At 40.3% G+C, this 26526-nt stretch overlaps 1 protein-coding gene across 8 annotated transcripts in view; it reads right to left on the bottom strand.

Moving 5' to 3' along the window:
- Window positions 1-26526, bottom strand: part of LOC116737637 (scavenger receptor cysteine-rich type 1 protein M160-like) — an 89729-nt gene that overhangs the window by 34104 nt on the left and 29099 nt on the right. For 2 of the 8 annotated variants that reach the window (XM_032590934.1, XM_032590933.1), the window contains exons 5-8: window positions 18567-18875; window positions 18191-18490; window positions 15566-15874; window positions 13808-14101 (exon numbers count right to left, since the gene is read on the bottom strand). In XM_032590934.1, coding sequence (XP_032446825.1) covers window positions 13808-14101; window positions 15566-15874; window positions 18191-18490; window positions 18567-18875 — 1212 coding nt within the window. Of the gene's footprint in view, window positions 1-12425; window positions 12810-12885; window positions 12972-13134; window positions 13504-13807; window positions 14102-14183; window positions 14493-15565; window positions 15875-18190; window positions 18491-18566; window positions 18876-19885; window positions 20090-21979; window positions 22558-26526 lie in introns of those variants that run through there. The other 6 variants (XM_032590936.1, XM_032590940.1, XM_032590939.1 and 3 more) reach the window with 6 other exon arrangements.

Consider the following 26526-nt stretch of genomic DNA (forward strand, 5'->3'; position numbering starts at 1 on the left):
CTACTGGTCTCATTTTATCACCATGTTGTTGAACCAGTACAGAGGTCATAAAATGACCTTTACAATCCACCATTTGAACAAAAGGTTTTTTATAGTTTGGTAGAGCCAGTGCTGTGCTTGACACAAGGGCCTGTTTTATTTTGCAAAGGGCCTCTTCTGCTTCATCTGTCCAACTCAGCGAAGAGGACATTTTAAGATCTTTTTCATACATCAATTTGCTTAAAGGAGCCACAAGTTCTGCATAATTGGGCACCCAGGTTCGACAATAGTTAGTTAGTCCTAAAAAGGACATCATCTTTTTTTTTGTTTGTCTTTTGGGTGCTTGGAGAATTGTCGTTTTCCTGTCCTCCATTATGGTTCGTCCCCCTGCACTCAAATCATGACCCAAATATTTTACTTGTTCTTTACATATCTGGAGTTTATTTTTATTGACCTTATGACCTTCTTCAGCTAAATGTTTTAAAAGCGCTAAGGTGTCTTGCTTACAGGTTTCCATGTTTGGAGAGGCTAATAAAATATCATCTACATATAACAAAACTTGGCTCCCTCGTGGGGGTTGAAATGTTGACATACTGGCACTCATCACTTGAGAGTAGATTGTAGGGCTCTCTCAGTAGCCCTGGGGCAGTCTGGTATATGTGTACTGTAAAGGAAGAAATATTTATTATTAACTTTGAACAAAACGTTTGGCTCGTATCTTCCTTAAAAACCGGGTCCTCTCGGCGAGCAGCAGGGCAGCTGTAAAACAACCCACGACAAGGCGTGTTGACGTCACAGATCACAGAGTTTAATTCATACAAAGCAACGCATGAATCAGTTAACAAAGCTGCAGAGGTACAGAGATATACATTTTATCACAAAATAAGACACACAAGGGAAGACAAACGAACACAAAGACAGACAAAGGCGCCCACGTGGAGAAAAGATGGAAAAAACTCTCTCTATTTTAGCGCTACATGTAACTTTATACTGAGTAGGTGTTTCCTCACTTTAATATATGCAAAGAAGGCGTTCTGTTGTTCAACCAATCAGAGACCTGTTTCGGCCCCCCAAAGAAACTTGGAAACTCCCCTCATTACAGCTCAGATGTCTGGTTTTTATCTAAGCAAAGGGCGGACTACCCCGTGGTCATCTCTGCCTGATACGGAAGATCCCTGGCGCCAAAAGTCCTAAGATGAGATTTCACAGATACCTCCGAAGTCCCCTCTCCCATTGGAATGTAAATTTTATTGCCCTGTGTGTCAGCGGGGGAGGAGAAAGGGCCCTGCTTGTCTGCTTACCGCATCTCAGACGAGACCTGTTCCAAATAAGAGTATTGAATATAACTGTTACACATGTCGTAAGATTAACTGTATTAAGCACTCAAATTAATCATTTTTCCTTAACAGTTCCCCCTTTTGAGGTCTTAATCAAAAGACCTCAATAAAATTGATTAAGCCTTCTAATACAGAACCAAAACTATGTATTAAACTAATAAAAATAAAAAACCAAAAAACAAAAAAACAAAAGAGTGACGTACCCTAATTATATACAGTTCCCCCTTTTAAACAAAACCCAAGGGTAAGAAAGACTTATCCTTACAAAATGTAAAATCATAAAACAAAATTATCACAATACAACCAAAAACACAAGAGAAACAAAAAACCCAAAGTATAAAATGAAAAAACATAAAACAGGGACATACATAGAAAAATTAGTAAGAAATGCTCTGCAACTTAAAAGACAACATTCACCACAAAATTACAATCTGTCAAATGAGAAAGACACAAAAGTACAATCTGTTGCTCGTCTTTTTCAGTTGTTTTTTTTTTTTTTTTTAAAATGTCCATCGACAGTCTCTCAAAAACTATGAAGTCTTCGTCAGGAAATGTTCAAAAAAATGCGCGCAAAAAACGAAACGAAAGTCCTTTCCAGAGTTCACAACGAACGAAAAACACGCAATAAAAGTTAATAATGATCCTCTTGTAGCCTGATCTTCTGCATCTGGAAACCTCAGGTTTCCACCTGAGCGTCCGTTGCTCACTGAAAATTGGATTATTATGCCAATATAACCGTGAGTTTCAAGGAGAAAGTGAAATCTCCTGTGAGGAAACTAGATCTTAGGAAACGACCTGTCACAGGTTATTAAAACAGACATTTTGTTTCAACATGAGTGTCATTATCATCAGAAACACAATTACAACATTCTTTAATATCATCTTCATTAATGTCAGCATAATCAAACGATGGTTTCACCTAAAAATAAATTTGCTTTGTTATTTTCCATCCGGGGAAATTATTTTAATCCTTTTTATCAAAGAACGCAGATTTTGAATGAGACCACATCCGCAGGGCACCCGAAAACTGTAATGACAAAACAGAGATCAGATTCTCCAAAGGCATCATTCATTTGTGTAATCATCACAAACATCTTCAATTCACTGTGTGTCCGAGTGAATCCTCCAACGCTCGTGGCTCTGTGGCTGCTATCCTCGAAATAAGTGTGAAGCCGCTTCGCCAAGCAGCCCCACCCCGCCTCGCATGACAACAGCTTGTGTTACAGAGTCCAGAGTCCTACCTGGAGCTCGGAACTCCAAGCCAGTCTGTGTGCAAAAACCATGAGCAACTCAGCACGTGAAGCCTTATCTCCTACTTTGTCCAGTTCTGCTCATTCAATGGTGGATGTGATCCCTTCAATTTACGTTTCTATTATTTATATACTATAGCTCCAACCGATGAAAAATACCAAAACCTTGTAATCACTTGCTTCAAAAGACATGTTTCCAAAGTAACGTTTTCCCAGAATGTTAAACCTATGCAGATCTTTTCTTAAACCAATCTTGTAAAAATAGGATTAAACAAACGAAACAAAACAATCACAAAACTTAAAAATGTAGTTATAAAGCTTACATTAACCATCAAAAAATGAATATCAATGTGAATTAAACAGTCCAGTTTAAATTACTTTTATAGAACAAACTAGATCTTACTGGTTATTTGTCTAAATCATTTTACATGCGTTTCTTAAACAAAATTCAAAAGAGTTATACCTGGAGAAATTATAATGTCAATGTATGACTTAACAAATACAAACATTTTCAAAATCTACCAATTTTGTTTTAGGTCTTGTACTTGTCGTCGAATTTAAAGTTTAAAGTTTTATTCAAAATCGTTTTAAATGGATGTAAATCAAAAAATCAAAATCAAGTTTAGAAAAATCATTATAATCCCACATCTCAGACCCACCTGAGTACTTTTACTGATTAGTGATAACTTCATCAATAACAGATTCTTCAAAACATTTCTTAAAACATTCTTGCTCCATTAAATCAATGCTCTGAAAATGGCTGACACAATAATCGTTTTAATTTCTATAATTATTTTCCCAAGTTAATTAACCAAAATATGCTGCATTATCACTATAAATTTTTCTATTGATTCCAAAATACTTTAGCCCATTGTCAGAACATCTTTCAATGGAGAACAACTCAAATCCATTTAAAATAAGCACATATTTCACCAGACCATATCTTTCCTTTCACTTTTATGTGTAGCACAGATCAGACATGTTCTTCAAAAATTTTGTTTAAGTAATATAAGTTTCAGTAGTCTAATTAAGTAATATAAAAGATAAACCCATAATATATTCTTCCCCTTGATGATACATTACTGGTTAATGTATCACTATTTCTATTATGTGAAATAACTGATGTTGATGAAACATGGTTATTATTCTAGCTGAGAAGATCCACCCATATTCAATGCTGCCCCCGTCCTAAAAGCAAACTTTCAAAACAAACAGAACAATTTATTGTAGCATGCTTTAAACCTTCAAGATTGCTATTTTCCCATAACATTTCACATTACAGTTTTAAAGCTCATCATTCAATTTTACTCTCATGATTTTCAAATAATTCATTGTAGAAGCTTCTCAAAAATTCTCAGCAGTGTTTGACAAAACGTGTTTACCAATTAAGACTATGTGAAGGTTATGCATAAACCAGCCAGAGAGACGTTGAAGAAAAAAATTCAAAATATAGTCTTAGTTAAGAAAATCTAAAAATGATAAATTTCGAGAAATACTGATCAGAATATTACCAATCAACAAATGAAAGAAATTAAACTAAAGACCAAATTTCCCTGACCCCTGGTGAACGGGTCCAGAGGAAACTGTTAACTCAAAAGAAAGAAATTAATTTGTTATATTTAACAAAATAGACAAAGAACTGACACAAATAGCTAAATAAAAAGTCAGACTAATGAAAACAAATTTAAAGACAAAACTCTAAACCACTCACTACTCAATATATAAAGTAATATGAAAGGAAAACAGAAAATCATTACCAAGAGTGTCTGTGTGTGACAGTCGACTCAGTGTTTTGATGCAAAATACTTATATTTAACATTTTCCACATTATTCCTTGCTCACTATGTATTTGCTTGTTTAAACTACCTACTTTAAAGAGAAAATGTTTCACTAAAGCTAGGAAACCAAACTGCATCAAAATCGTGTCTTATGTGATGATAATCACTCTACAACTTCCAATAATCTACAATGCCAAACAAAACCCTAAAATTTAAACAGCCAATCTCTATGTTCCTTAGGAAAAAAGGTTAATTAAATCCTTTGTATTTTTTAGATGTCACAATTTACGTTTTACAGGCACTACACTAGTCTGAGCAATCTCTATTGCCAGATCACAAAACAAATATTTAACCCCACTATAAAAACCTTCCCTCACCTCTTGAAGGGGCTGATTTTATGGCAGGAAGAGAGCCGATAAGGATTTCAGGAGGAACTCCTAATTCTTTATTAGGCTTTGGCACTTGAATCATCAGATATGTTTTAGTTTCTTCTAATTTTAAAAAGTTGAACTTAAAAACCTTTTGTCGGTCCACTACTAAAATTGTAACTTATATACTGATATTTTGTCAGGAGGTACTTAAATGATGGGAGAGACAATGATTTGCCTTACAGCTGCTTGTCCTTGTCTGCTGAGCTGCTATGAGCAGAGGTTGCTTCGCACTTAAAATTAGTGGTATGCAAAGAGGCTTCACATGTTAATTAGTTGAATCTAGTGGGGTAGCAGTTACAGCCCAGCTCTGTGGCCCTCCTGGAGCTGCTGCAAGGGGAGCTACAAGTCCCCTGATCTACATTATTCTCTACAAAAGTCCCACCAAATCCTCTTTCATTAACCCATAAGTTATTTCTAACTTAATATTATCCTTCAACAACAAATTTGTAAATTTTAGCAAACATTTTCTATATTCAACCAATTTCTAGTCTACAAGTGAGTTACTTGTATTTTATTCTGTCTTAATTCTCAATAAGTCCTGTAGATTTAATGATATTTATCTATCTTAAAGTTTTGGTCAGTATGAAAAAGACTGATTGTGAAAATATCTGGAGTCAGTTGCATATTGCAGTTTGTTGTTATCTGAGCAATTCCTCTTACAGTTAGAGCCTGTTTCTCTAAAAATCTTCGTTTTTGTCTGTATCCTCTACCCATTGTACAAGTCCCCTTGTAGCTAATTGTATTTCCTTCTATCAACATTTTTATCTACTATTTTAGTGCATAATTCTATACACAGTTTTTTATTTTATTTATTTCTCTACCTAATCAGTCATGTATTTAGCTATTTATTCATTCACTTTATTCATGTATTTATCTATTAATTTGCCAAGACAGCATTTCTACAATCCACTGTGACTTAATTTTCTTGGCTTATTCTTTCTTTCTTTATTTATTTATTTATTCATTTATTTAACCTTAGAACCCATAATTTATTTACAATTTGGTCAGATGATTTATTTTATCAAGATTCTATCCTTTAATCACCTTCCAATCTTTACACTGCAGGTCACACTTACTGCTGTTATCGCTTACTTTTAATAATTTAGTCCAATTTAACACAGAGGATGTTTGTAAAAACTGGAAATTTTGCACCATAAAACAGAAGAAAAATTCAGTATTTATATGACATAAAATACCAAGTGGTATTTTATCTCCAATCACACACTCTTTCACACCAACATGAATTGCAACACAATACAAAAACACAAAACACATTACAAAAAACACAAAACACAACACATCTGGCCAGGTTTGTAGTCCGTCAAAGTTTCAGTCAGTCATGATTTTATCAAAGTTTTACTGTAATTGTATCAAATTTTACTGTAATTTATATCAAATTTACTGAAGCTTCAGAAATTATCCAATGTTTTATTAACATATTTTCATGTGTCAATTTAATTAATTTTAAACTCCAATCTTCAGGAACCTTTTTAAATCCCCGTGCACGTTTAAAAAGAGACATCTCAAAGTTATGTTAAAATCAAACCACAACCAATAATTTTGTTTTCTGGTACCAGTTTTATTTACTTAACTCCTATTTTTTTATTTATTTATTTTTTAAACTAAACGACGTTTCGCCATCGTTCTACTTCCCCGTTAAGACTCTTCTACGAACCCCGACCATAAAATAGCGTATAGCACGTGTCGCAACTCAGTGTCCATAATAACTTTACAATAAAACACAGCAAAAGCAACTCACATTCACGCAAACAGCGCTTTTCAAACACAGCGTTCCACACAAAGCAATTAACGCATACACACGCACAGACACAGCCACACACAGCTCCACACCTCTGCAAATTCACACCTCACGCTTCCACAGCAGCCGGCACACACAGAAAAAATACAGAGAACCCAAACACGGTTTCAGACAAACGGAAGAGACAGAGGGGAAAAAATAAAATGCCGGCTAAAAAAAAGAAAAGATGCACCATATCAAAGTCTACCCCAGACTATGTTACTCGATTCCTTAACTGTCTACCTCAGACTATTTCTCAAAATACGCAATTCCTAAATTCCTGTTTTAGGGACCCAGTAATGAATTCCCAGGGGAAAGAACACAATTAAGAACCCCAGCCTTTTGACAACAGAGGCAGCGCGAAATCCTCTGTCTGAACCCGCCACGGTCCCCTGTCTGCGTATTTCCATAAAGTGTACCACACACTATTCCAAAGCTTCCCGCAAGCTATTTTAAAGTCTACCGCAGACTATTTAAAGTGTACCACACACTCACATATACACACTGCAGATACACACACAGAGAAACACAAAGAAACACAGAGAAACACAGAGCTCTGCACACACAGTCCACACAGAAGAGCCGCTAGCGTAAAAACACCACAAACAGACAAATACAGAGAACACTAAATATAATGATAACAAATTAGAAAGACAGAAGGAGAAGGAAAACAAAAGCACAAAGAAGGCGCCGGCTAAAAAAATATAAGATGCATCATTAAAGCTTACCGCAAGCTATACCGAGGATTTACCGCAAATCCTTCCCGTCGGTCTACCGCAGACCTTTCTGATTTTCCAATTATTAGTCCCTCAGAGATGAGCCGAAATCTCCCAGCTGATGCAAACTCAAACTAAATTTTAATACACAATTCCCAAATTTCTTTCAATTTAGAGGTACAAGAATAAATCCTCAGGGTAAAAGAACAAAATGAAGAAAAACCCAGCCTTTATGACAATAGGGTATGCAAGTCCTACGTCTGGATCCGCTACGATCCTCTTGTTTTATGTGTATTTTTAATCCAATCACTAATTCACTGGCTCTTTTAGAAACACAATCCATCTACTTCTGCAGCTCCGAAAACTCCGCATGGCTGCAGCTGGCTACAACAATCCACGCCGGCTCGACCACACAGCGCTACAGACAACCAAAGAGTAATCAAATAGTATCTTACCGCAGGAAGCCGAGCCGAACCAGACCGATCCGCCCTCGCCAAGATTGCTAAAACGGACGAGCCCCCAAATGTAAAGGAAGAAATATTTATTATTAACTTTGAACAAAACGTTTGGCTTGTATCTTCCTTAAAAACCGGGTCCTCTTGGCGAGCAGCAGGGCAGCTGTAAAACAACCCACGACAAGGCGTGTTGACGTCACAGATCACAGAGTTTAATTCATACAAAGCAACGCATGAATCAGTTAACAAAGCTGCAGAGGTACAGAGATATACATTTTATCACAAAATAAGACACACAAGGGAAGACAAACGAACACAAAGACAGACAAAGGCGCCCACGTGGAGAAAAGATGGAAAAAACTCTCTCTATTTTAGCGCTACATGTAACTTTATACTGAGTAGGTGTTTCCTCACTTTAATATATGCAAAGAAGGCGTTCTGTTGTTCAACCAATCAGAGACCTGTTTCGGCCCCCCAAAGAAACTTGGAAACTCCCCTCATTACAGCTCAGATGTCTGGTTTTTATCTAAGCAAAGGGCGGACTACCCCATGGTCATCTCTGCCTGATACGGAAGATCCCTGGCGCCAAAAGTCCTAAGATGAGATTTCACAGATACCTCCGAAGTCCCCTCTCCCATTGGAATGTAAATTTTATTGCCCTGTGTGTCAGCGGGGGAGGAGAAAGGGCCCTGCTTGTCTGCTTACCGCATCTCAGACGAGACCTGTTCCAAATAAGAGTATTGAATATAACTGTTACACATGTCGTAAGATTAACTGTATTAAGCACTCAAATTAATCATTTTTCCTTAACAGTACCTGTTCCCTTCAAAAGTAAAAGCAAACCAAAATTGACTCTCCTTATCAACAGGTACTGAGAAAAAGGCATTGCTGATGTCTACAACAGTGAATACCTTTGCATCTGATCTAAGGGAATTCAACAATGTGTGTGGGTCAGGTACACATGGTGCCCTCTGGATTACAGCATTGTTTACTGCTTGTAAATCCTGAACCATCCGCCATCCGACAGAAGGGGGCTGTTTTTTGACAGGAAAAATAGGAGTGTTGCACGGAGAATTTTCACACCGTACTACGACTCCTGCCTCAATAAGGTCTTCAATTACTGGCTTTATACCCTCCTGCGCATCTTTTTTTTTTTTAAAGGGTACTGTTTCACCTTTGGTCTAAATTCAGTTTTAGGTCGGACTTGCACTGGCAAGGCTCCTTTCACGAGGCCCACATCTGTGGGCCCTTTAGACCATAACTTATCAGGAATGTCCTTTAAGAGAACTTCCTCTTCTTCTGTAAGCAACAGATGTCAGTGTTGTCTAGAGTGCAAACGCTGCCCCTTTTGAACCCATGCTGTCCAAAAAAGTGCTTTTCTAGTTAACCCAGTAGATGCACTAGTTGCCACATTTGCGGAGGTTGCCACCCAATCAGTGGCAGCTTCTCCTTCCTCAACGACCCTGCCCAATTTATCCCACTGCTCACTTTTATGTTTAAACAGGAACACATGCAGAGGTGTCCATGTTCTGTTCCAAACTTTTAAATCCTCTGGGAGGCTCACTGCTGCCACCAAGGTGTGTTGTGTGTCAGTGTACAGATAGGTCACTGTTATCTTGGCCGGGGTGACCTTGTTGAGCCTGGCTTCATAGTTCTTATCAGGCCCTGGAGTTGTTTTAATCCAAAGAGTGATGTGAAGACTCTCAGGAGATCTTTGATCCTGCGGGGCAGAGATGGCTTTACGCCCCTCTGCCTGTGCAATGTTATGTGGAGGCCTGTTAGGCACATCCAATGAATAGTGATAATATGGTTCCCCATATCCCTGGACGACAAAGAAATCTTCCTTTTTTATTTCTGACCCCTGCTTCTAAAATCTCCTCTTCCTCGTCCCCATTGATAAAAAAACTTGTTCCTCATTCTGGAGGAAAACCCCTGGAACCTTTTTCTTCTCTTTTACTACCTTCTCGGCATGAATAGCATGATTAATGTATTCATCTAAGGTTCCAGTCCCCAATCCTATGTAATGTTTAGTTACCCATGATCTTATTGCGTCTTTTGACCCTGCATGTAGTGCATTTTTTAACTGTTGTTTATATGGACCATTTTCATCATCATTTTCCACCAGTCCACTGTGCATCTTAAATGTGGTCATCATTCTTGTTCTAAAATCATCAAAAGTTTCTTCCTCCTTCTGTTTGATTCTGCTTATCTCAGTGTAGTTTGCTCTGCGTTTAAATTTTTGAATTGTTCTTGCTGCTAAAGCATCAACTCTGGTTGTAAGTTCCCTATCATTATGTGCAAGAACTGCAGGAGGAGACCCACTTAACGGGTTCCACCCTCCTCGAACATGATGCCAGTCACTACCTAGGGCAGTCATCCATGCTTGCTGGACTTCGTGTCCGTTCAGATGGTAGGACTGGCGCAGGCTATTCATCTCCTCAACAAAACGGTTTACATCCTCTTTATAAAATGTAATCCCTGCTAAAGCTTTTTTTTATGTCCTCCAGGGTCCACGTTCTGTAGACCAGAATCGTGTCCGCTGCCCCCTCTGCCCCTGCATTAGCATTTGCCACTTCTATCATTGGATACAGTTCAGATGTATTTGGCGGACTATCTTTCCCTACTGAAGGACAAAATGGGGGAGGGAGAGAAGGCGCAATGGTAGCAGTGGCCCCCTGCACCAAGCTCTCTCCTAATGTTTTTAGACCATTCAAACTTTTCTCCTTTTGATCTAGTGATAGGTCTGTCACTATCGCTCTCCTCATATTCAGGGGGCGATAGCAAAGCTGGGTATAATCTTCTACTCTGCCCTCCCGGTTTTACCCCCTCTGCGTTTTTTGTAGAATCACCATCTATTTCTCCACCCCCACCCGCTGCTTGTTGCTGCGTTATCTGCCTCCTTGACCCAGTTTCATTATCCTCGTTGCTGTAGTACATTACATTTTTTTTCTTTAGTCTGTTCTGCACTCCTTTTTTTAGATTTATTCTGCCCATTTTCTCTTTTTAGCGCTAATTCTAACCAAAAATTCACATCGTCATACCCCTGTTCGCGCATTTTCTTTGGATTTGACTTTGTTTTTTGTTTGATATTATCCTGCAGTATAGGTAGTTTTTGTGAGTTTAGACGGCCGTCAAAGTTATAGTTTGTTATCCAATTATCCAAATGTTTTATTTTACCAGGATCCTGGGTTTCGACATATTTCCAGTCATTTGATGTTAAACTGTCTGTCGGCTTATTTTTACTTATCCCTTTCCCCACTTTTATGAAAATTTGGCCCAGTTTGTCGACGCCTAGGGAGTCCTAAAAACTGGGGTTCTGTTCAGTAGGCCAGCAATTGAAACAACCTGTTGAGGTAACCCACGCTTCAACTCTTTCGAGTGGGGGTTCTTACCTCTGCATCCTCAAGAGGTTTGCTGGTTACAGTCCTACTGTTTTATATGAGGTAAAATACCAAGTGGAATTTATACCTCCAATCACTCGCACAGTCACACACTTTTTTTTATTTTTAATTTTTGTCGCGGAATTTAAGCGCCTGTTCTCGCAGGACTCCGCCGTACTTTTTGCAACGGGTATTCGTCGGGCCCCGTCTCCCTGAACAGGAAGGCACCAGGCTCCGTCCACCTAACCATGGAATTTTGCGCGAGGACTCCGCCATCCTCCACGGATTTCGTGCACTATTTGTTACCTGTTAGAGTCTAGAATTGACACGGTTTTCTGTGCGCGCAATGACCCTTAGTCACTCGCCACTTTTAAACAAGAATCACTCACCCCCGTTGTCTTTCCCTGGAGCACCGTCAACCGTCAGATCCCAGCAGGCAGGTCGAGCTCCAGCCCTTGAACAGGATCTGATAAGTTTCCACTAGGAAACTTGCCGTGCGCACGGACTGCACTGGGGTCGACCAGACCTGCCGGAATCCTTCCGGTATATTGGCGACCGGCTCGAAGGACCAAGTGAATGTCAGGTTTGACACCTATTAAAGACAAATTGAACAAACACAGAAAAGACAAGAGAGTTAGATTCTTTAGTACTCGCGAGGAGAACGGACAGAGATGTGTTTACAGTTACAAATCTCCAACCGCTCTGAAACACATTTGTCCACTCCTCTCTTTTTATTACTTTCAGAGTCCCTATCACAGAGAGCACTGCAACTCTAAAGGGGTGGGGACAAAACATTTAGTTGCAGTGCTAATGACAATCACTAACTAAACACATGTTATCTTGCATTAAAACACAGAGTAAAAAGAACAGGTCGTATATCTTCAAGACGACGATTCTTCAGCTATCTAACAGTTCAAAGGAAAAAGAAGTCCTGCTGAGCAATAAACCCCGTGAGCACGGTTATCACGGCTTCTCTTCAGGGAGGCCCTCTTGTGAAGAAGGAGATAAAGTAGATCAAAACATACAGAAACAGTCTTTATGTTGAAGGAAAAGAAAACAATCAAGGAACATCATATAAGTAACACTATTGCTATAAATGAAACAACAAATATATGATAATATATATACATTTCACCTAACAGTTATCATGGCAGTGATGACATACACCACCTACAGGCAGGACAAAGTATTACAAGCCAGGATCAACTATATTACATTTGTCACACAATTCAACTAAGACAAGGACACAAGCTGGGTTCAGGGCCTGATGGAATTGGCTACCTGACCTTTGACCCCAAATATCCTATCATATGCTATCCTTGCAAGGTTGATGAAGATCAGATTTTGATGAAGTGGGTTTTCTGTTATATTTTGTTTGTTGAATGTTTTGTTTTGTGTTCCCTTCTTATATAAGTTTAACTTAAGTAGGTTTAGTCCAGATACAAATTTCTGAATGTTGAACTTCCTTCCTGCTGCAGGAGCACAGAGACATTTTATCATAGATACATAGACGGATAGATTTCCAGGAGTCTGAAACATGTCTCTGCTCCTTCCTGCAGATGTGAAATGAAGATCATTTTCTCCTGGCTCCTTCAGACTGCAGTCTCCTCCTCTAAGCTGCCTTCAGCTCTGGATCCTTCATCATGATGGTTGTTTTCTGGTCCAGACTTCTGGTTTCTCCTGGCCTGGAAACAGAGGTTGGTTCAGCTTCAATGCAAGAACTTTCCCAACTGAACACATCATGCATGATACATGCAGTACCTTAAAGTAGAGGACCAGGACTGATCCCAGCATACCCAGCAGGACGACAACCAGTCTGATGATCAAAGCAGTGGGAGAGGCTGAAACTGAATGAAACAGATTCAGGATCAGCTTTCATCAGATGAGTCCAGCTAGAAAATAATCATATAGACCCTTGTTTTCATGCTGCCTGAAGATCTGATCATGAACATTAATATCATCAATCCTCCTCTCTGACCTCATGAATGAGGCAGACAGCTGCTGGTTCACCTGAAGCAGAACTTTTCCTGATGGACTCCATGAGTTTGCCTGAGACAGTGAGGTTGAGAGGCTGGCTGATAGAGGAGAAGTTATAGGAGAAAACGTAGACGTGGTAAACGCAGCGGTAGGTTCCTTGGTGGGCGTGGCCAGCAGCAGAGAACAGGAAGAGGGCGGAGTGATTAACAGCTGGCAGGGTCTGGTTCTGAGTGTAGTTAGAGGTGCTGAAGATGAGCTGGAAGGAGCCGCCTTCATACTGAGGTCTGATGGAGCACATGATGCTGAAATGTGAGCCAATGAGGAGCTCAGACCCCTGCTTTCTGCCTGTGGAGACCCCGTCAGTGGAGGAAGAGAGGAAGATGAGCGGCTCAACCAGCAGACCTGGGAACGCAGAGGAAACACAGAGACAACTGGATCTAATCTGAGGTGGAAAACAAGATGGCATGAATGAGAAAGAGACATGAGCTGATCACAGACTGGTTGCCATGGTTACTAGCATGTTTAAACATGATTACTAGCACCTTTATGATAGATCTATAGTCTGTCAGTAATATTTAAACCAGTTTTAGTTTCTTTCTCCTCAAGGTTTCAGGTTCTTAGTTAAAGGTGACGGTTTCTCTGCAGACATCTGGAACCTGATGGAAGAAACATTTTAAAAGAAATAAATATGAGAGTTCAGAGTTACCTGAGCAGATGATCTCATGGCTCTGATAACTGTTTTCATCATAAGGTAAACAGTTCTTTAATGCAGATCCTGACTGGAAACAGTCAGAACTGATCCACCAAACTGGTCTCTCTGAAGCTTCCTCTGAATTTCTTGCTGAAACAGCAGAACCACAGTCCAGTTTAGCACAAACTACAGCAACTGAGTTCATGTTCCAGTAATGAAGCCAAACAGCCACTGGTCTCCACTCTTCTTGATGTATCATCTCCAGTCTCCCGGCACATCGGCTGGCCTCTCCCACCAACCTGAAGTTGTCTTGATGTGAGCAGAGACAGAGAGTTCATTAATGAAGGAAGTGAAGCAGTGAACAGCAGCAGGTCTGCAGATCCTCCTCTACCTGAACAGGTGAGTCCAACAGCTTGACCAGGTGAGCAGCTGTTTCTACCTGAACTCTTCCTGCTGCTGCAGTTCAGCAGAGCAGACTCACTGCCTTCACACAGGAACTCTCTGCTCCCCACTGGAGCCTCTGCTTCTCCATAGAGCGCCCCCTGGTGGACTGAAGGAGGCCCACAGCCAATCTCCCTGCAGACCACCTCTGCATCCTGCAGGTCAAAGTCTTTTTCACACACTGAGGACCACGACTGGTTGGTCTTCACCTCCAGTCTGCCTGAGCACCGGTTGGTCCCTTGAACCAGCCTGACTGAGTCTGTGGATGCAGAAAGAAATAAGGTTTAAAATATTTCAGAACTTTTATTTTTCTAGATACACATGGAAACATCTCTGAGTTTGATAAAAATAAAGGCCAAGAAAACCAAACTAGAAAAACTCAGAGCATCAAAGGTGAAGTGAAACCGACTGTACCTGGAATTTTATCATTCATTTTTATTTCTGCTGAATTTATCAGATTTTTGGGACATAAACATGTTAATAAACTCAATAAATGTCAAACAAACTTTAATCTGTGAAATTGTTAATATTAAAGTGGATTTAAAAATAAATGTGGAAAAATGGCTGAACAGCGCCCCCTAGATCAGCCAGGCCAACAACCATAAAAACAAAAGGTTTTCCTGCTATTTTCACTAAAAACAGGAAGTCCACCATTGTGGATCAAAAGTCATTTTCTGTTAATTTTCAGGTTTTGAAAATGTCTGATTTCCTTGAACTCCTCCTGGGATTTTGATGCATCGACTTCAAAGCAGCAGAGATTAAAAGTTATTAAAATGATGAGTTTTTGTTCATCTATGTGGCTAAACTGAAAACTTTATCTGGATATTTAAATTATTTTAGTTTCTCTCTCCTCAAGGTTTCAGGTTCTTAGTTAAAGGTGACGGTTTCTCTGCAGACATCTGGAACCTGATGGAAGAAACATTTTAAAAGAAATAAATATGAGAGTTCAGAGTTACCTGAGCAGATGAGCTCAAGGCTCTGATCACTGATTTCATCATCAGGTAAACAGTTCTTTAATGCAGATCCTGACTGGAAACAGTCAGACCAGATCCTCCAAACTGGTCTCTCTGAATCTTCCTCTGAATTTCTTGCTGAAACAGCAGAACCACAGTCCAGTCCAGCACAAACTGCAGCAACTGAGTTCATGTCCCAGTAACGATACCAAACATCCACTGGTCTCCACTCTTGTTGTTGTAACATCTCCAGTCTCCCTGCACATCGGCTGGCCTCTCCCACCAACCTGAAGTGTTCTTGATGTGAGCAGAGACAGAGAGTTCATTAATGAAGGAAGTGAAGCAGTGAACAGCAGCAGGTCTGCAGATCCTCCTCTACCTGAACAGGTGAGTCCAACAGCTTGACCAGGTGAGCAGCTGTTTCTACCTGAACTCTTCCTGCTGCTGCAGTTCAGCAGAGCAGACTCACTGCCTTCACACAGAAACTCTCTGCTCCCCACTGGAGCCTCTGCTTCTCCATAGAGTGCCCCCTGGTGGGCTGAAGGAGGCCCACAGCCAATCTCCCTGCAGACCACCTCTGCATCCTGCAGGTCAAAGTCTTTTTCACACACTGAGGACCACGACTGGTCGGTCTTCACCTCCAGTCTGCCTGAGCACCGGTTGGTCCCTTGAACCAGCCTGACTGAGTCTGTGGATGCAGAAAGAAAAAAGGTTTAAAATATTTCAGAACTTTAATTTTCTAGATACACATGGAAACATCTCTGAGTTTGATAAAAATAAAGGCCAAGAAAACCAAACTAGAAAAACTCAGAGCATCAAAGGTGAAGTGAAACCGACTGTACCTGGAATTTTATCATTCATTTTTATTTCTGCTGAATTTATCATATTTTTTGACCCCCACAATAATAACAGAATGAACATAACAAAAATATAATAAAGTCTTTAACAGAAGGTTTGCTTCCAGAACAGAGGAACCTTAAACGAGCTGAAGATGTTAGAGCTCCAGTCGGGGGAAAGTCCACTCATCGTGTATGGTGGGGCCCACTGAGATGGCTGTGTTGTAGTTTTAGCCATTATGTGCTTCAACCATTAAGTCTGTGATTAGTCCAGAGTAAACACGGGTACAGTTAAACACTGGAATGACATCCGATCGCATTTTCTTCAATTAGTCACTTATCTGCAGGAGATGGATGCCTGTATTCCTGTAGCTTTTCTTTAATCCGCCGTCAGGAGTCCTCGCGCTCCTGGATTTGTGCGGCGCTCGATGTTTCCGCCTCTCGATGTTTCCGCCTCCCGATGTTTCCGCCTCCCGATGTTTCCGCCTCCCGATGTTTCCGCCTCCCGTTGTCTCCGCCTCCCGGTACCCGGCCGCCTGCCAAGAAGAAAGCTGTTGTAGCTCCTGCTGGATCGGGTTGACCGGGGGATGGATGATCATGACCGGGAATCCCCGTGATGCCATGTCTGATGTCGTCTCCACTGCGGTCGGTACATGCGGGTCTCCTCTCCGTAGAACTCAAGTAGCCTTGCTGGGTAAAGATTTTTTCTCCTTCAGTATCTTCTTTACTTGAATAGCTGGTGGATAATCGTGATCGACGTAGAAGCTCTTGTTGTTGTACTGTAATTGTTTTTTCTGCCAGGCTCTGCGAATAACTTCCTCCTTCGTTTTCTAACTTTCAAGCTATACACTGATTGATCGAGGCTCTGATTGCGCATTGGCGGCTATGGGGGCCAGCTCTCTGTGGACTCTTTCAATTTTGAGTTCAGCATCTTGCAGGAGATCCAAACAGTCCCGAAGCAGTTTTTCTACGAAGCCCTCGATGTTGTTTCCTTCAGCCTTTTCGGGAATGCCATAAATCCTTATGTTATCTGGCCGTGCGCGGCCCTCCTGATCAATGAGCTCAGCCTCCATGTCGTCTTGGCGCTGAAGAAGTCATTTCATCAGGGATGACGCCGCCTGCATGGCTGTTTCTATGTCTTCGATTCGACCCTCTGCTTCATCTAACCTATCGTTTGTTCGACGCTGTTCTTGTTGGATCTCCAGAAGCTGCTGCTTGTTGTCTCGTGTGAAATCTCTAAGTTCTGCGAGAGTGCTATTCAAGCTAGCCTCCTCCATTTTCCCTCCTCAGCCTCGTGGACCGGGGAGCGGCGTCGGTTGATTCGTTGTTCTAACTCGTTAATGGTCGCTGCACCAGTCGTTTTCCTCCGCTGTGAGACAACCCTAGCCTCTATTATCGGTAAAATCTCACTTGAACTTAAGTAAAATTTTATTTTTGGGTTGTTTTTGTAAAACCGTTGATTAGCATTGAAGTTATGCTGCCGTCTTGGTCATGACCCGGAAGTCCCTCTGATGTTTTATGTCGGTACCTGGAATTTTAACGTTCATTTTTATTTCTACTGAATTTATCATTTTTGTGAGTCTGAACATGTTCAGAAACTCATTAAATGTCAAATGACATTTGACATTTAATGTCAAATGACTGTGAAAACAATTTCACAGAAATTGTTTTCACAGAAACAGAAATTGTTTCTGTGAAAACAATTTCACAGAAACTCTAGTTTCTGTGAAATTGTTTATATTTCAATGGAATTAAAAATAAATGTGGCAAAATGGCTGAACAGCGCCCCCTAGTTCAGCCAGACCAACAACCATAACAAACAAAAGGTTTTACTACAATTTGCACTAAAAACAGGAAGTCCACCATTTTGGATCAAAGTTAATTTTCTGTTAATTTTCAGGTTTTGAAAATGTCTGATTTCCTTGAACTCCTCCTGGGATTTTGATGCATCGACTTCAAAGCAGCAGAGATTAAAAGTTATTAAAATGATGAGTTTTTGTTCATCTATGTGGCTAAACTGAAAACTTTATCTGGATATTTAAATTATTTCAGTTTCTCTCTCCTCAAGGTTTCAGGTTCTTAGTTAAAGGTGACGGTTTCTCTGCAGACATCTGGAACCTGATGGAAGAAACATTTTAAAAGAAATAAATATGAGAGTTCAGAGTTACCTGAGCAGATGAACTCATGGCTCTGATCCCTGTGTCTACCATAAGGTAAACATTTCTTTAATGCAGATCCTGACTGGAAACAGTCAGAACTGATCCCCCAAACTGGTCTCTTTGAAGCTTCCTTTGAATTTCTTGCTGAAACAGCAGAACCACAGTCCAGTTCAGCACAAACTGCAGCAGCTGAGTTCTTGTCCCAGTAACGAGACGAAACATCCACTGGTCTCCACTCTTCTTGATGTAACATCTCCAGTCTCCCGGCACATCGGCTGGCCTCTCCCACCAACCTGAAGTTGTCTTGATCTGATCAGAGACAGAGAGTTCATTAATGAAGGAAGTGAAGCAGTGAACAGCAGCAGGTCTGCAGATCCTCCTCTACCTGAACAGGTGAGTCCAACAGCTTGACCAGGTGAGCAGCTGTTTCTACCTGAACTCTTCCTGCTGCTGCAGTTCAGCAGAGCAGACTCACTGCCTTCACACAGGAACTCTCTGCTCCCCACTGGAGCCTCTGCTTCTCCATAGAGCGCCCCCTGGTGGACTGAAGGAGGCCCACAGCCAATCTCCCTGCAGACCACTTCTGCATCCTGCAGGTCAAAGTCTTTTTCACACACTGAGGACCACGACTGGTCGGTCTTCACCTCCAGTCTGCCTGAGCACCGGTTGGTCCCTTGAACCAGCCTGACTGAGTCTGTGGATGCAGAAAGAAAAAAGTTTCTTCAACATTTTCACTGAATTTGGTTCCAGTTTGTTCAGCAAAGCTCCAATACAGAGCAGACTCTGTGTGGAGGAACCAACCAACTAGTGGAGAACGGGTGGAGAGGGGAGCTGGGCAGAGTTTTGTTATTTTTAAATCTACTGTTTAATATTCTTTGCACTTTTAGCATCTGCTTATACTGCAGGCCGGTCCTGGAGATGGGTGGGAAAAAAACTTAAGACAAACAGAGAAAATTACACTACAACATCACAAAGAACCTATGAATTATCAATTATTAATATTTCATCCTTGTCTTCTGCAAAGCAAATGTGAGAACAAATTTAGTCACAGAATAATAGAAAACTATCATCTTTTTACACTTTAAACTTAATTTGTGGAGGAAGTTCAATATTTGATCAGCTTCTTCTCAATGACATTGAGGTTTTTATAACCCTGAATCATATTGTGCACAATACAGAGAACATATAAGAGGATCAATAGTGAAACATTTCCGATTGAAAACTCTTTCAGGCAGAGACAGCAGGAGTTTTATACCAAGGCTGAGGGAGAGACGCTCTGGTTCTCATGCAGCTGCAGGAAAACATCTCCCAACCTTGTGCTTGCAACCCAAACAGCTTCATTTGGTGAGAATCACTAGCATTTAGAATGAAGACAATACAACCAGCAGATATTACCTTACAATAATTTGTCCACCACAAAACAGAGAAGAGCCGTTAAAGTTAATTCAATATTTGGAAGTGTGGCCACCATGGACTGAACTTCCTCCACTGCATTGCTAAAACTACAGAGACTATGTTTCTAAAATAACAGAAAATAAATCATCGTTCAAACTTCTCCTTCTGTTCGCTGATTGGTCCGGTAGAAAATCTACCAGAGTGAATCAAGGTGAATTGGAAGAAGCCCAGACTGAGCTGGAAGTGAGAATTTTTTTACAGTGGAGTTGGAAGCAGAACAGGAAGGCAATGGCCAGGATATGAATTCACCTGAACAGACGATCTCTACATTGTAGTTCTTATCTCTTTGTAACGACACCACAGATCCACAGTGGAGCTGTCTGCAAGCTGCAGCTGCTGATGTAAAGTTCCAGTTCCAACCTTTCACTGGTTTCCAGTCTTCCAGATCCTTCTTCTCCAGTCTGCCAACACAGCGACTCCTTCCTGCTACCAGTCTGAGTTCATCAGACAGCGCTGGAAGAAACAACATTTACATGTTGGGTTACAAAAAGCAAAGACAGATTTAGGATGTGTTGACAGGATCCTGTTGATCGTGTTTATTTGATCTTCTCTTGTTTCTTCCTCCTGTTAGAGGCAGAGCTATCATGGATGGTTCTGATCAAAGCATCTTTATGTTGGAATGGCCTAGTTAAAGTCCAGACCTAAATGTTATTTACGCTCTGTAGTAAGACCTGAAATGTTTCTTATTATTCACCTTTTCTACCCATTTATATTTTATGTCTTTACTGAAACCAACCAAAGTCAAATTCATTGTTTTTGTGTAAAAAGTTGTCAAATCCAACAGATTCTGATTCTGAATGCAGAGCAATCAGAATCAGAGCAGCTCATCTAACCTTGTAGATGAGCTGGTAGATAACTTCCATCGTAAAATTTCAGATGTCATTGATTTCTTTGCCTAAATTAAAGTGAAGGTCGTGTCTGGTAGGAACAAACCTCCATGGAAAAATGTTCAAACATTTAGATCTGCAAGACAATTTAGCCGTAGGGCCGAACGTAAATGGAGTAAAACTCAACTTTGTTTATTATGAAATCTATTAAGAAAGACTGTGAAGCTATCACTCCACACTAAAACATGCAAAGGAAACATTCTTTGCAGAAATCATAAAATAAACATGAACAATGATTGAGCTTTATTTGCCACAGTTGACAGGCTGACAAACCACCTGACCTGCAATCAAACTGGACCTGCAATGAATTTGCCAAATACGCTGCAGAGAAAATTAAAAATATTAGAGGGTCAACATTCACTGCCACACAAAATCTAATATGGATGCTATGCCCAAAGATAATAACACCCACAACTTTTCTTCAGAAAGTCCTGCCTGTCATTTCATCTGATCTGATTCAAATATTAAACTCTTTGCTCTCATCAGGTTTTTTCCCCCTGCAGTTTTCAAACCACTGATATAAAAAATAAAACGATCTGAACAAATCATTACTGCAGAATTACAGGCCGATCTCCAACCTTTCATTCATCAGCTAAATTATTGAAAAGCTGTTTCAACAATTAACTCTGCAAAACAACCGAAACTCTGAGTTCCTTTAAATCTGGACTAAAAACCCAGCTGGTCAGATTTGCTTTAGAAACATAATAAATGAAACACTGAACAACATTTTGATGTGTAACGACGACACTTTGACAAAATGTACTGTTTACTGGTTTACTGTGTGGTGTCTTTAGGACTTTTTGTGTTTTTATGACGTAAAGCACTTTGAACCGCCTTGGTGCTGAAATGTGCTTTACAAATAAACTGATCGATTGGTTGATTGATTCTAATCTGCAGCAGGCGAGTTCCACATCCTGCCTGAGACACTCCCACGTCAGACGGAGCTCAAACGTTTTCACCAACACAACCAGCGGTACCAGAAGCTGGTCCAATGACCGTGGTGCTACTGGGCTCGGTTGGCCAGCAAACGGGCCTGACCAGAACCTCATAGAGAACCTGTGGAGCCAAGAGGAAGATGAGAGAATTCATGCAGAAGGAGCCATTTTATGTGGCTCCACCTGTTTACTGCGCAGATTCAGCGCTGGTGCAGAGTTTCTGCAGCTTCTCCTTATCAATCAATCAATCAGATTTATTTTATAGCACATTTCAGCAACAAGGCAGTTCAAAGTGCTTTACATCATAAAAACACAAAAACCAACAATTCTTGATTTTATTGGCTCCTTAGCAGCAAGTAGACAATATAAACATCACTAACTGTGTAGCAGCAGCTCTATGACCTGAGACTAGAAACAGTTTCCAGTTTTTTGTTTGTAAAATTTAACATGTTTATCAGTCGATCATTTTTAATTTGAACTCTAGTGAATATTAGTGTTTTTGTTTGAAAGTGGAGTCCTACCTGAGCTGCAGAGACACAGAAGCAGCATCAGAGCTGTTTGGTCCATGTTTCCTCTGGATGTGGAGTGAAGCTTCGTCTCTTGATGTGATCAGGATGTGGCTCCAAACTCTGAACACTTCCTACTTTAAGCTTTTTTATCTGCTACTTCCTGAACGTCACAGTTCAGGTCTTTGGCTGCTTTCAGAGACAACGCCTCCTTCCTAGGAGCTCATCATGAAGATGGGTTCATACTGGGCCTACTGGGATTCAGGGGTTTCACCAGTCTCTGTTGTTCCTGTGTTTAGTTCAGTCTTTGTTCTGCATGTGGCCGGAGTGGATCCAGGTGTGTGATCCACTGAAAGGGAACCTGATGTTGTTGGCAGCAGTAGCTCAGCTTCCCTCCAGGAAGGGGTCACAGCTAAACAGAAATGAGCCCAGGTGTAGCTGCTATGAAGAGAAGAAACAGAGAGAGAACATAAACTTAATGTCAGCAAAAACTGCAGACATTCAAGGATGGAGAGCAGTAGGAGAAAGAAGCAGAGGAAGCAGGCACATGCAGAGGGGGGATAAGGGGGGCTTGAGCCCCTGCCCTCTTTATCCTTGATGCCCCTAGTGCCCTTTTTGAGTTGTTTTTTTTTTTCAAATTTTTAAAAATGTTTTTATTTTTAATCTGTATGTCAGAAGGCCTGTTTGTGCCCCTCAGCAATAATATTTAGCTAAATATAATAATTTAGTGAAAATAAACTAGTCTGGCTGCCCTCAGTCTAATAATGACTCTCAGAGCCTCCATGTTGTTCAGACTCCGGGTCCATGGTGAGGAGGAGGAGGACTGACCTGGGCCTCTAACTATCAAATTATGGGCCAGAATATTTTTTCATCCACTGGTTTGTGAATAAAAACGTAGGTCTGATGTTGACGTTAGAAAAACTGTTTCTATTTATATTTTTATAATCGTCCTTGCAATAGCGGGACAAAACCCGCCTCACCCATAAACACAGAAACGCTTCAGCTGCAGAGAAAACTTGTGACTTTAACTTCATCATTCTGCTAAAGGCCCGGTTCGCTACAGGCAGTCTGGGTCGGTCCACCGACAGATAAAAAGAATATCTGTCTTTAAATCAGACATCCTGATATAAGACACGGTACCGACTGTAACCGCGAATCGCAATGCAGCTCAAAGCTCCGGTACCACCCGGTACCACCCGGTACCACCTGGTACCACCTGGTACCACCAGCTCTCTGTTCGCTCTGCTTCTCCTTAACGTTTCTACCAGGCGGGTTAAAGCCGCTGCTGACAGGATCTGGGCTGGAGGTTCTGGGCTGTAAATAGAAGTTATTGCAGAACCTCCAGTGTTAAAGGAAGATTCGGCCCATTTAGAGTCACAAAATAAACATCAGAGAAAATATTGTAGCAATAATTAGAACCGCAGCAAAAAGCCAAACATGCCACAATGAAATGAATCAAAATGTCTCCAAAGCATCGGGGGACTGACAGGGGCCACCGGGGGATTCCAGGTAGATTCCAGGTAGATTCCAGGTAGATTCCAGAGATGCGCATCGCAGCAGCTGTTCTTCCAGGGCCGGCCCAAGGTAATATGGGGCCTTAGACAGAACCCCCCTCCCTCCAGAACCCGTCCTACTAAGAACCTCAGCATCACTAACATGTTTAAATATCGATCAGGTGAATCTGTGAGAAGGAGACCAGGTTTATTGGCCCAGTTTAAAATCAATCACTGATTATTGGTTATTTGCTGTGATGTATTTGTGAACAAACCCAATTCAAACACAAAGGTTACACCATATTGTAGCCATGGTAACACAACAATCAAACTATCAAGATGATTCTTTAAACTTTTACAAAGTAAACTTTCTAATTAAATCCTAAATGTACTATTTATTTTTCTCAGCTGAATGCATTAAATAAAATGTAATAACATTGTTATTCTCTATAAATGATGCTACAGGTTTAGATCTACGGTCTGTGTTACAATTAAACCATTTCTAGGGGCCCCTGAGTGTCTGGAGGCCCCTGAGTGTCTGGAGGCCCCTGAGTGTCCGGAGGCCCCTGAGTGTCTGGAGGCCCCTGAATGGCCCCTACCAGCAGCTACTGAGTTTTCTTTGCCTTGATATCTCAGTCTTATAATTCTAGATCTAGAGGTTTAACATCAAACTATTATATAGATTAAAACCCCTTTGAGTTTTTGATCTATAAATCAGTCTGCAGCCAGGTTGTTCTAGAGGTTAAATAGATATTATTAGGGCTTCATTAGCAAAATGGCAGCAAATTAGCTTATTTCATAACTTTATAACCTTTGACCTTCTCTCCTCTGGTCTGTTTAACAGCTACAGTCTCAGATCAGCTCAGCCCTCCAGGACTGTCAGCAGCAGAAACAGAAACTTTATACCTGTTGGGGAAAATATAGACTAGATTTGCTTTGCATTTCCCCACATGATGGCAATGATACAGTAGGATCCAATTAGATTCCTGATTAATATGGTTGTTGCTATGTTGCTGTACGGAGTTTTTGTTCAATGTGCCCCTTTTTTAAATTGGAGCCCCTGACCCTCCATACGTCTCTGCACGGCCCTGAGAGGAAGGAGAAGTTTTCAGTTTGTCCTCCAGGAGGATTGATGGAACATCTTCAGATTATAAATCTGGAACATTTAAATAGATTTTTTTTCATGAGACATTTTTCTGTCATTTCATTTCAGTTTTAGTCTTTGACCATCAGAGCAGAAAGGCTTCATAGAGGCAGAGAGAGAAATCTAAACATTAATCTGGATGTTCAGCCTCTGTGTGCTGGCGTGAGCATGCTGAGTGATGCTAATCTGGATTGAAGCTTCAGCAACATTATCAGCTTTGTTGCAACATAACCAGGTTTTTCAGGGTAAATCTAAACTTTAGATCTTCAACTGGAAAAAGTTGTTTATTTCAAAGAGCTGAGATATTTTAGGCCCATTTAACTCAAAACATTTATTATTTAGAATATTAAACACTACCAGCCCCTTTATGTTGCTGCAGCAACATGCATTTATATCATAAAACAATGAATGAAGAGACATGAAAATCTAAAATATTAGCTGAACCTCTGAGGTTCTGACCCAAAATCTGAGCCCGGTTGGGCCAAAGTTACCTGTTTGATAGTCGGGTCGGGCTTCTGTGGTGCATTTTTAATAAGCCAGCAGGTTTTCTGACATTACTAATTGCTCTATTGGACTAATGTCATTTTTTACCTCCATAACTTTAGTTAAAACATGTTTTTGCCTGATTACCATCTTGGGATAGTATCACAGTTTCCATCTGCGTTGGCTGACTCAATGTACTGAATGATGAAATATCCGTCACTAAGCAAAAAGTCACTGACTTCAAAATCCCCCAACAGATTAAACTAGAACTTCTGAGTTAAATTTTTATTCTTTTCTGTCATAATTAGCAGCAAATTCCACTAATCTATTAGTTGAGCTAATTTTTAGCTTAGCACTAAAGCTAAGTTAAACACAAAAGAAAAGACATTTTTCTCCTTTTGGTGGAAGTTTTTCCAATCAGTCAACCTGGAAAACTTCATTGCAGTCAGCTGACTTGCAGCATTAGGTGGGGGAGGGGCATTGATGCTCTGCAGAAGAAAAGCAACAGCACAAAGCAAAATATTTGCTTTTGAAGCTGATTTTTAAAAATAACATCAGTAAACACGAAAAACACCAAAAAACTTCATGTCATGGTTTAAATTCTCTTTAATCCTATTAAACTTTGTACAAATCTGCAGATATAAAACACAAACATTCCTCTAAACCAGAGTAAACTTCTTCAGTTTTAACCCTAAATGTGTTTTTGTCAGGATCTGTGTTTTTCTATGTGTTTTGAGTTTTCTGAGTCTCTGTGCCGTCCTGTCTCCCTCTGATCATTCCCAGGTGTGTCTCGTTTCTGTGATTACCCTCTGTGTATTTAATGCTATCTATCCTATCCTGCATTCCTTCACTCTGTGTTTGTCATCAACCTTGGTTAAAAAATAATCTATTCTTGAATGTACTCCGTGAGCAGCAGAGTAATGCGTAAAATCTTTTCCTAATGGATGTAGGCTTCTCCATACATCTGTCATTCCCATCTCTTCTAATGAGACATTTATAAATTTTGCTAAATGCATTTTAGTTTTTTTGTGACTCGTTGTGCCAATACTATGATTCAGAACTACATTTAAATCGCCTCCACAAATTAGAATTCCTTCTGTTTCTATCGCTATTAAATCAAACAGGTTCTTGAAAAAGTTTTTGTTGCTCTCCGGGGCTGCATATATATTTACCAAGGTTATTAATTCATTTTCCATTCTACCTTTTAATATTATGTATCTTCCTTCTTTATCTTTTAATTCCTTTTTGTAATCAAATTGTATTGTGTTCGAAATTAACATTGCAACACCTCTTCTACGCCCCTCTTTATATGAACTGTGGTATAAATTCCTGTAGCCATACTTTTTTAATTTTTCATGCTCTGTTTTGGATAAATGAGTCTCTTGTAAGAATATAATTTGTGCCTTTTCCTTTTTCAGTTTTGTCATCCTTTCTTTTTTACT

Source organism: Xiphophorus hellerii, chromosome 18 (assembly GCF_003331165.1).
Source record: "Xiphophorus hellerii strain 12219 chromosome 18, Xiphophorus_hellerii-4.1, whole genome shotgun sequence".
In the NCBI taxonomy this organism is placed as follows: domain Eukaryota; kingdom Metazoa; phylum Chordata; class Actinopteri; order Cyprinodontiformes; family Poeciliidae; genus Xiphophorus; species Xiphophorus hellerii.